Here is a 9,843-nt window from a genome sequence, read left to right on the forward strand (position 1 = left end):
CAGAGGTGTAAAGTGGAGCTCTATGTCCATGGCCCACACACCCCAGAGCTGCCATTGCTACAAAAAATATCACTGTTTTAAAAACTCCACCTACAAATGATTTCCACACATACCTAAAGTACTGTTAAGTTTCTCCTAAGCATTACATTCCAACTCTTCATGCATTACTGTACATTATTGCAAGCATCTTACTGATATGGTTGTAACCCACTGTAATGAAAATATATTAAAAAAAAAATTCTAAAAATTGACATCTACAAAGTATATTTTTTATATTATCAACTTTCAGCCAACACATGGTACATTCAGTATAGGAGCTGCATTATGTGAGCAACAGAAAAATTGTACACTGCACAATCCAATCAGTATCCCCATTACAGGTGTTCATTCTGAGCACCACAGGTTTTGCACAGTTGTGGCATACAGGGGTTTCCTGTTTCACAGCCAGCTCTTAGAAAACCTCAAGAGTGACTCTGCAAGGCGGGGTGATGATACAAATTGTAATTTTCATTTTGGTGGATATACTCATATGACCATTTCACTTCCTCTTCCAGGGACTAGAAATTATATATCCAACAATTTTGGTGCTAGACTAGACAGACAAATATTTTGGGAACTTTTTTGCTCCCTAGCAGTAGTTGCCTACACAGTCCTGAAGTTTTGAGGTATCCAAGGCAGGGGCTGGCTGTTCTGGGAAAGAAGCAGTTGAGCACACTTGCCATATGGGCCAGAAGCTTAGTGGAAAATACTGGTGATAAAATGTAATTTACCGAGTTGATACTGCAACAGAAAGTTCACAATCCCCTGCCTAAACTGTCTCCAGCAAGACCTGTATTTGTGTTTGTGCTACACATCTGTACTTTTCGGGAGCTCGCTGGTGTTTTGCGGCCCTGTCCCATCGGCGGGGCAGCTGTGCCGTGCCAGGCTGGGCACACAGACACGAGCCCAGCGCCGAGCAGCAGCACAGCCCCGATGTAAACAAGCGCACTTGCAGGGCAGCTGATGAGAGCATGGAGCTTTTTCTATCTTAGCAACATACACGGACCCATTGTCTCCCACCATCTGCTGCAGGAGAGCAAAACCTATGCATGTAGAGCCACACTACATTTGCAAGAAGAGTAGTTTTAAATTATTTGCATAACTGTAATCCACTTTTTCCTAACAACACACTCTAATAGGAATGACTTAGAGCCCCAGTTTAGCTGCTACTAAACTACTGCTGTCTTTGCTTTACCTCTGGAAGAACAAGATAAACTTCCTGAGCTTCCTTTGTAAAATGAGAAATATTTCAGCCAAAAACATCAAGCTCTGACAATCTCATATGTATGGTAGCGCCTAAATTAAGGTATGTATGTTTGAAATTTGTATCCTTCAAGGACAATCTGTGTAGTAGAGATAAACGTTATAAAATGCAGGCAGCTAAATAATGAAGTAAGGATTCTGGAATTTAATATGATAACTCAAGCACTGAGCTGTATGTATTTAGGTTTTGGAGTTTTCACTTTTTCCAAAAGGCATTATAAGAACTACAGCTCCTTAAAAAAAAAAAAAAACAAAAAAAAAACAAGTATATGCCAGGATGAATACTAGTTCCCTAAATATTTTTAGTACAAGACATATAATTTACTCAATAAGTGAAAAAGTTTGTTTAGAAAAAGCTACTCAACTGTACTGAATGTCCAAAATCATTCTCCATCTGCAGAACCATAAAAGGGCTCAAAACAGAAGCAGAATGTTTTACAACAGCTGGTCTCTTTCAACTTTCTGTAATTTTTATAGCTCCTTTTCAGTGAATTTTTTTTAGTATACTGCAGCAGGATTCTTCTAGAAGCAGGCAAACCATGGTTTTACTTGTGCAATTCCATGAAGCAGAAGTGGATCGCTGTTATCCCAAACCACCACCAGCCAGACACATGCAGGGTCAAGTAATGTACTCTCACATCAGGGCTGAAAACTTATCAAATATGGCCCTGATCCAGCAAAGCACTTAAGCACATGCTTTACTTTAAACATGTAAGTAATCCTATTAGAGTAAATGAGATTCAGCATAAACCACTGGACTGAATCTCAGAATACCTTGGTTGTGGCCCTGATTATGTCAGTGACCGACTGTGTAACCTTGGACAAACCACTGCACTTCTGTGCCCATGTTTCCTCCCCTGCCCTCTGCATGTCCATGCCATGTTGCACCACCTCACCAAAAGCAACCCCAATGAACCTCCTAGAAACTGCTGTACTACCAGTGGTGGCAGGGATGTGAATGTACATCAGTCCATTTCAAACACTTGTCATGAACTCAACACTAATTCTTCTCCAAAAAACCCCCAAGATGACATCCCTCAGCCTCAGGTCTTCTTATCCAGTATTGTGCACCAATTTCCAAAGCACAGCATTGCACTTAGAAAGCAATTGGGGTGGAATCCAGCCAAGGCAGCAGGTCAGGGCCAGCACAGCTCCTCAGCATGCCTGGTTCCACACCCAGGGCTCAGGATGCAGTTCCCACCTCTGACCCTTCCTCACAGGGCACCCTGAGATCCTGCCTGTGGTCAGTCTGCCACATTCCTGCCAGTGCTGCATCCACTGAAGAACAAAAGCCCTACAGTCCTGGGAAATTCTGTTTAAAGCACACAGGTGGAAGGTAGCATTGTCTCACAGGGTGCAATGTATTTACACTAAAAGGCTTTCTATTTGATATTTTTAGACACTATGATGCAAGATACAATTTTCCACAGGCAGGCCATACGCCATCAACTCTATGTCTTAATGATCTTGAGAATATTTTCACATAAATAATTCTGCTTTTGCACATATATACAACCACGTAGTCTGTTTACTCTTGCCGTCACGCTGCTTCCCAGCAGTTGTCACAGGCAATGTCACTGTCACAAGGAAAATACGGATTCAGCTCCTAACAATAAAGCGGGCATGGATGAGTGGGCAGGACACTCAAATGAGTTTCAGAAAGACTTGAGGTGAAATACTGTCCCTAGTGAAATCAATAACAGTTCTCACATTTACTTCAGCAGAGTAGATATTTCAGCCCTTTTTTTCAGTGTCTTCTGGTGATCTCAGTACCTAACAGAACAATTATTTATTTTCCTTAGAAACACAGGGAAAAGGACAGACTACAAGGAAAGCAAAGCAGGGAGGCAAGATATCAAAACAGATGTACTCTCTTTATCAGAATAATTAAAACCCCCACAAATTTACAATGACGCCTATTACAGATTATAAACAATGCAGAATATGAGATTAGATTAACATAGTTAGGACTATCCTTTCTAGGAACTCATTCACAAATTCTTCTTCTGTCCTTGAAACACCTGTACACCACGTTGCTGTTTTCCCAGCTGAGCCAATGAAGAGCTCACAGCAACAGCAACACAATTCTGCGTGTGTCAGCCTGCTCTGGATCAGGCCTTTTGCATACAAAGATATCTATTATAAGACACCAGCATCATGAGCTGTACTCTGTTAATTAAAATATTTTCTGCTGCGGACTGGAAGCCTGGCCTATGAGATACTTGTCAAAATTATGTTCAGGAGTATAGCAACTGAAATGTGTTTCTGAATAGGTCAAAAGTAAGTTACTTTTGACTTTTTCTGAATTCAGGCAGCTAATAACTCTGTTCTCATTGTACAATGATGGGAAATACAGTTAAAATGTTATAGATAACTGTGAACTAGCAGCAAGTTAATGCACAAAAGAAACTACCGGTATTCAGAAGATACTAAAAATTTTGGACGTACAAAAAAAAATGAGAAAGAGCCTATAGAGTAACCTGTACCTAAGCTTGAATTAAGTGTCCGCCGTGCACAACACAGGAAAGTCACAGAACAAGTGAAATTTACAGTAAACACGCCGGCTGCCAGTAAGCGCTGCAAGTTTCCAAAATTAGCCGGTTTATCTGCCAGCAGCGGACATTTACGAGGCATTTTGGAGCTGCCGGGGTCCTTAGCAGCGCTGGAAGTTGGGGCTGACATTTCATCTCTAACTCACGCCCCCCGCGCTCCGCGCCGCGCTAACAAAGCCGCCGGCCCGCGGGCGCGCATGCGCGGCCGTGCGCGCCCCGCTGGCCACGGGCCGGGCAGCGCGGCCAGCGGGACACGGGCGGGACACGGGCGGGACACGGGCTGGACACGGGCTGGACACGGGCTGGACACCGCCCGGACACCGCCCGGACACCGCCCGGACACGGGCCGGACACGGGCCGGACACGGGCGGGACACGGGCTGGACACGGGCCGGACACCGCCCGGACACGGGCTGGACACGGGCCGGACATCGCCCGAACACGGGCCGGACACGGGCTGGACACGGGCCGGACACCGCCCGGACACCGCCCGGACACCTCCCGGACACGGGCCGGACATCGCCCGAACACGGGCTGGACATCGCCCGAACACGGGCCGGACACCGCCCGGACACCGCCCGGACACGGGTTGGACACTGGCCGGACACCGCCCGGACACGGGTTGGACACGGGCCGGACACCGCCCGGACACGGGCTGGACACGGGCCGGACACCGCCCGGACACCGCCCGCCTGCCAAACTTCTGCAGCGGCGGCTCCGCGGACAGCAGAGCCACACGCGAGTCCACCCACGACAGCCACCCGGGCGCGATTTCTCCGGGAGAAAGTTTTCTCCAGCTACTGTATCTATTTAACGCACGTTACTTCTCCCTCTGAAAATGGGCTTTGTATTTCAGCGAAGTTCATCTCTTCTTTGGAAAGGATTGTTGAAAAAAAAAACGGGATTTAACGTAAGTTCAGTCTTCATGCAGCACCCTTCTTTTCCCCAGCATCTCATACAGCGCCTCACAAAAGGCCCCAGAGGTTGGACAAACATAGCACCAGGAAAAACACAGAGTGAAAGGGATCTTTATGTGCATGTGTGAGGGCCCAGTGCTAATAGCTCAATGTGCTATTGACACATCACAGTGCAAACAGCTAAGTCTTTTACAAAATAGCATGAGTCACAGTGCCATTCTCAATTTTGGCTTTCCCAGATTTGGGTAATTTGTGGTAAGTCATCCCCATATTATTAAAACATATTTCTTTAAATGAAGGTAAGACACTGGGAAATTACTATTTCTTCTGACTAACGTTTACTCCAAACACTGCACATGCCGCAGAGGTGTGAATAGACAGAAGTGGTACTGCAACTTCTGTGACAGCCCTCGCCAAAGAGGAGCGTTAGTTACCCTTCTGTACCAGCAGCACTTTTAGATAATCCTCCCGTTTGGATAATCCTCTAGTTAGGAACTGGCCATAACAGAGCCGCGCTGAGCCGAGAGAAGAGAGCAGAGGGAGGCTCCGTCCTCTCCTCACAGGGCATCCGAGCCCACCGCGCTCTGCCCGACGCGCCGGGAGCCGCCGCTGCTCCCGCCCGGGGAAAGTTCGGCAAGTCCCGACCCCACCGCGGGCGCTGCGCGCTCGGGACGCGCCTTTGTTCGCCGGCCACGGGGAGCAGGATCGCCTGCCCGAGCTCTTCCCAGCTGTCTGCCGCTCGCACCCCTCTGAACCGAGGGCAGGTTCCCCGGGGCGAGCCCCGCGGCGGCCGCGGCAGGAGGATCCGCCCGGCCCCGCCGACCGCAACTTTCTGGGGCCGGGCATCCTCCGGCCCCGCGGAGAGAGGCGGGCGCACCCGCCCCGCTCCGCGCATCCCCCAGCCCCGAGCCTCCCCGCCCGACGGAGCCCCAACTCCGGTCCGCGGGCACCAGCACGAGGAATTAACACCCGCGGGAATAATCACCTTGTTGTAGTTGTAGTAACCCAAACACTGGGCAAAGTCCAGGTTGGAGGGGTCTCCGGGGAGCGCGCTGCCCGCCGCAGCCGGGTAAAATCTTACATCCATGCTGGAGATTTGGTCCACTTGGAGAGACCGCCGGGAGGTTTAATAGATCCACCTTCAAGTGCCTTCCCCGGGGTAGGGGCACGGGCAAACCGCCGAGGGAGCGGAGCTGCGGGGCGCCGAGCCTGCCCGAGAGCGGGGACGAGCGAGAGCCGGGGGGCGGCGGGGACAGCGGGGGAAGAAGCGGCGGAAAAGTGCAGGTAAACAAGGAGGAGAAGAGAGGAGGATGAGAGGAGAGGTGGGCAGCGGACCCCAGGTGGATGCCCGTCCACCTCGGCGGGAGGAGGGGAGGGGAGGGAAGGAGGGAGGGCAGGGGAGAGGGAAGGAGGGAGGGAGGGCTGTTGTTTTTTAAAAGCTCAGTGCCAAGCCACAGGCTTTGCCTCCGCATTCAGGAGCAGCTGCTGTACACAAAGGAGCCACGCGCCCGGCGCGGACGGACTGACGGACGGACCGGCCGCCGCTGCTGCCCGCCCGACAAAGGCGGGGGGACCGTCACCGCCGGGGGAGCGGGGCACGGCGGGGCCGCGGCCGCCCCGCGCTGCCGGGGAGGGGGCGGCTACCCCGGACTCGGTGCAACAGGGCTGCGCCGGCCGGGCGCGCTGCGGGGCGAAGTGCCGAGCGAGCGGCGCCGCGCTGGCAGCGCTCCCGGGCGGGGCGGCCGGGCCCGCGCCCCTCCCCGCCCCGCCCGCCGCCCGCTCCCCCCGCCCGGTGCGCGCCCGCGCCGCCGCTCGCCCGGGCCGGAGCGCCCATGGCTGTCCTCGCTCCCGGAAGGTTCCAAGGTTCCAGGTGAGTAACTTCCACGGCTTCCACCAGTTTTCGTTTCTTTTCTTTTCTTTTTTTTTTTTTTTTGATAATGCACTTTATCGATTCACACCGCTGCCTTGCTGCGTCAGGTAGGTAGCAGAAGAAACAAGATTTTTTCTAACCTGCTGTCAAGAGCATGACTTTAAACCACAGTAGCCTGCCTCACAGAAACCTCCTCACACTCTCAAAGTGTCCGGGTGATGAGTCAAGGCAACCTGCTAATAACCCAAATTTGTTTTGTCAGTCGCAGGCACAGCCCAGCCGTATCTGGTCCCTTGCATGGAGCTTTGCTGACCTGAAAATCTGCTCCAGAACTTTTGGAGAAAACACTAAAGCAGCACAAGGCCATTTAACCTTACAACTTGAGCCCTGCAGATAAGGTGCAAGGAAGAAACATAGAAACATGCCCCGGAGTCAAGGTTTGTGTGACAGGGAGAGAATTGCTTTTTGGATCTAGGCTGGATTCCTGGGCAGTTGTCATGTGGCTGAAAGTATGCCCCAGATGGAGTTTCCTCCATTTGGCTGCAAAACAGCAATGGTAATGTAAGTATACGAGGCTTAACTGTACAACAGCAGCAAGACATTCTCTGAAGGACAGACATCCTTGGGCCCATGCTCAGTCCTATTTCTTATGCCTGCCTCAGGAGCTTAGTGCCCCATACTTCATCTCTAGGCATTCTTCACTAAAAACAGTGCAAACAGGAGCGAACTGTAAAACAGGCCATAGCTACATCATGTAGAAGGGAACATCTTCCCAATTCTATTCCTAGAAATCTTCTGTTCAGTATTTGTGGCACATGTAGCTCCTGGTTGCATAGGACATGACAGATCACCCTTATTCAGGTTTTTGATTCTGAAGTATCATACTTTGAAGCAAACATCTCTAGCATGGTATTTTGCACTAAGAGCAGAATTAAACATAGTACAGATACATATTTGTATTTCCATAGAGTATTCAGAATTTAACTTCCTAGAAAACTGTGTATGAATGGGTAAATGCCTCAATAGCAAAGATAACAGGCATACACTATGAAATACCTAATCCAATTTCATATTCATTATGGCAGCTCTTTTTAACCGAAGGGAAAAGTCTGCAAAATGTACTCTGTTACTGGGAGAGGAGTGGTTAAGGAACATACAGCACAGAATACTCGCACAGGCACACCCTATATCTGTGGCAAAAAATTACTTATGCTCCTGAGAGAAACAAATTGTTCAGAAAAAGACAATGAAACTGTTTCAAAATGCAACATCACATTAGAGCGTTTCTCCAACACGGTGATGGAAAAGTGGTAGTGTACAGGCACAGCAAACATCTTTCAACTGAGGCAGAAAGCAAAAGTAGAATTCTACCAAGTGCACACATTACATTAAGCAGATTCTCGGGTATAGGAACAGATCGTTGCCCTCAAGTTCTGGACTGCTCTGCTCTATGAACACAGCTATTTCCCACTGCCTAGCTCTGGGTCACTACACTTCCAATGAAATCTGAAAGCATATTTCCACTGAATTCAGAGGAAGACTCCATGAGTGAGGAATGAACAGGAAGTGATTCCAAGTCTGGCTTTGGTCCTGTTGCTGCACTGCAGGCAGGCACTGTGGGGCTGCAGACCTGTGTGACCCGTGGCCCTGGGCAGTGCCTGGGCACAGCTCAGCTCTCTGTCCCCTGCCCGAGCAGCAGCCTCTGCTGCAGGGCCAGCTGCAGTGGGAGGCACAGCAGGTGCCCCGGGGGACTGGCACCACTGGTTAGGAGACGTGGGGTCAGGAGATGAGCAAATAATGGTGACGTAAATAGTGATGATTTTAAGTATGGCTCAGAAAGTAAATCAAAACAGTCAGCATTAAAAAAAAAAAAAAAAAAAAAAAAAAAAAAGGATTACATTCGAATTAGGCAAAATACCCCCAAAATATTATTTGGTGAAAAGCTTTGAAATACTCTCTGTTTACACTATCATGAAACTAAAGCAGAACTTCAATATTTTCAACAATAAAAGAATTACAATTCCTGGCTATGATCTACCTAGTGCCCAAAGTAAGTCTCTAGCAGAACTAGTATGACTGCAGTGAAATGAGTAAGTGATCTAAAATTATCTAAGGAGAAGGAGAAGAGAAACTGGCATATACATGCTAGTTTATTTTTATTTTTAAATAAAATATTATTGTTTATGTGTTACTGTACCAGAGAGAATTGTACAAACTAAAGAATTAGACAAGTATGTGTTTTTCTTTCTCAACACCTCTTCAATGTAGTATATTAAATAAGTAAACTTGAGCAATCTCTGCTACACTTTTAATCCATATACATTATGTCGTTATGTGTTTTTTATTACAATTCATTTAAATGCATTTATCTCAGGAGTACCTTAAAGGTGGAAAATGAGCCAAAAGTATTTATAACCTTCTATACATGATGCTTGAAAGGAATCCAACAAATTCTTCTCTCAAGCCATTCTCTTAAAGGTCCTTCAGTACAACTATGGTTTTGAAATTCTACTTATATATTTTTTTCTTTCAGAAAAATGAAGTATTTGCAATTTTGAGTAAGTATTTTTTCCCTGCTGGTTTAATAAAAGCAAGTATCTATCTACAGTAAGTGGAGTACTCCAGTAATTTCCCTGGTCCTGGGTAGCCTCAGTTTCAAAGTAACTTTTCAAAAAGCCTTGTTTCATAAAGGTTTGAATGTATGCTTACTGATGCCAACAATTATGATTCAGGAAGCAACACACAAATGGTGACTCTGTTCCATCTTCAGCTATACTTTCTTCTGACTCATCGTCACAATTCAATTTTAAAAGCCATTAAGAACACTCAAACTGCTTTTCTGATGTAAGAACAGAAATTGTATTGAGTGAATCAGTCATATACAGACTTGAAAGTGTGCCTGCACAAATTCTCACTGCTGCCCAGAAACATTTCAACTTGCACAGGTAAATATGAATGTTCCAAGCCTGGTGGTTGAGTCCCACACAAGCCTTGCAACCTTTTTTTTTTTTCCTCCCATACCAGGCCAAATTTTTTATCCTTAGAGCCTTTGCAAGCCCTGTGTCCATTCAGTAACATGGAAATAGTATCTGAGGCTCAGTAACAAAGGCACTGGAAGATTTACTCCAGCAAACCACAGGGTCAGGAAGGAACCTCAGAGATAAGAGCAAACAGACCAGATCTCTAACATCCAAATTCTCAGG

The 9,843-nt window shown here is 47.7% G+C and overlaps 1 protein-coding gene and 1 long non-coding RNA gene across 3 annotated transcripts in view; one reads left to right on the top strand and one right to left on the bottom strand.

The window, feature by feature from the left end:
• TOX3 (TOX high mobility group box family member 3) overlaps window positions 1-6,383 on the bottom strand; it is a 74,587-nt gene extending 68,204 nt beyond the window's left edge. For both annotated transcript variants that reach the window (XM_021555056.3, XM_021555055.3), the window contains exon 1: window positions 5,756-6,383. In XM_021555056.3, coding sequence (XP_021410731.1) covers window positions 5,756-5,857 — 102 coding nt within the window. In that variant the 5' untranslated portion in view covers window positions 5,858-6,383. The remainder of the gene's footprint in view (window positions 1-5,755) is intronic.
• A 159-nt stretch (window positions 6,384-6,542) lies between these two features.
• LOC110484418 (uncharacterized) lies at window positions 6,543-7,908 on the top strand. Its single transcript, XR_002467750.2, has 2 exons — window positions 6,543-6,640; window positions 6,903-7,908. It is a non-coding gene; the product is annotated as an uncharacterized LOC110484418 (long non-coding RNA).
• The last annotated feature ends 1,935 nt before the right edge of the window (window positions 7,909-9,843 follow it).

This window comes from Lonchura striata, chromosome 13, assembly GCF_046129695.1.
Source record: "Lonchura striata isolate bLonStr1 chromosome 13, bLonStr1.mat, whole genome shotgun sequence".
NCBI lineage: Eukaryota > Metazoa > Chordata > Aves > Passeriformes > Estrildidae > Lonchura > Lonchura striata.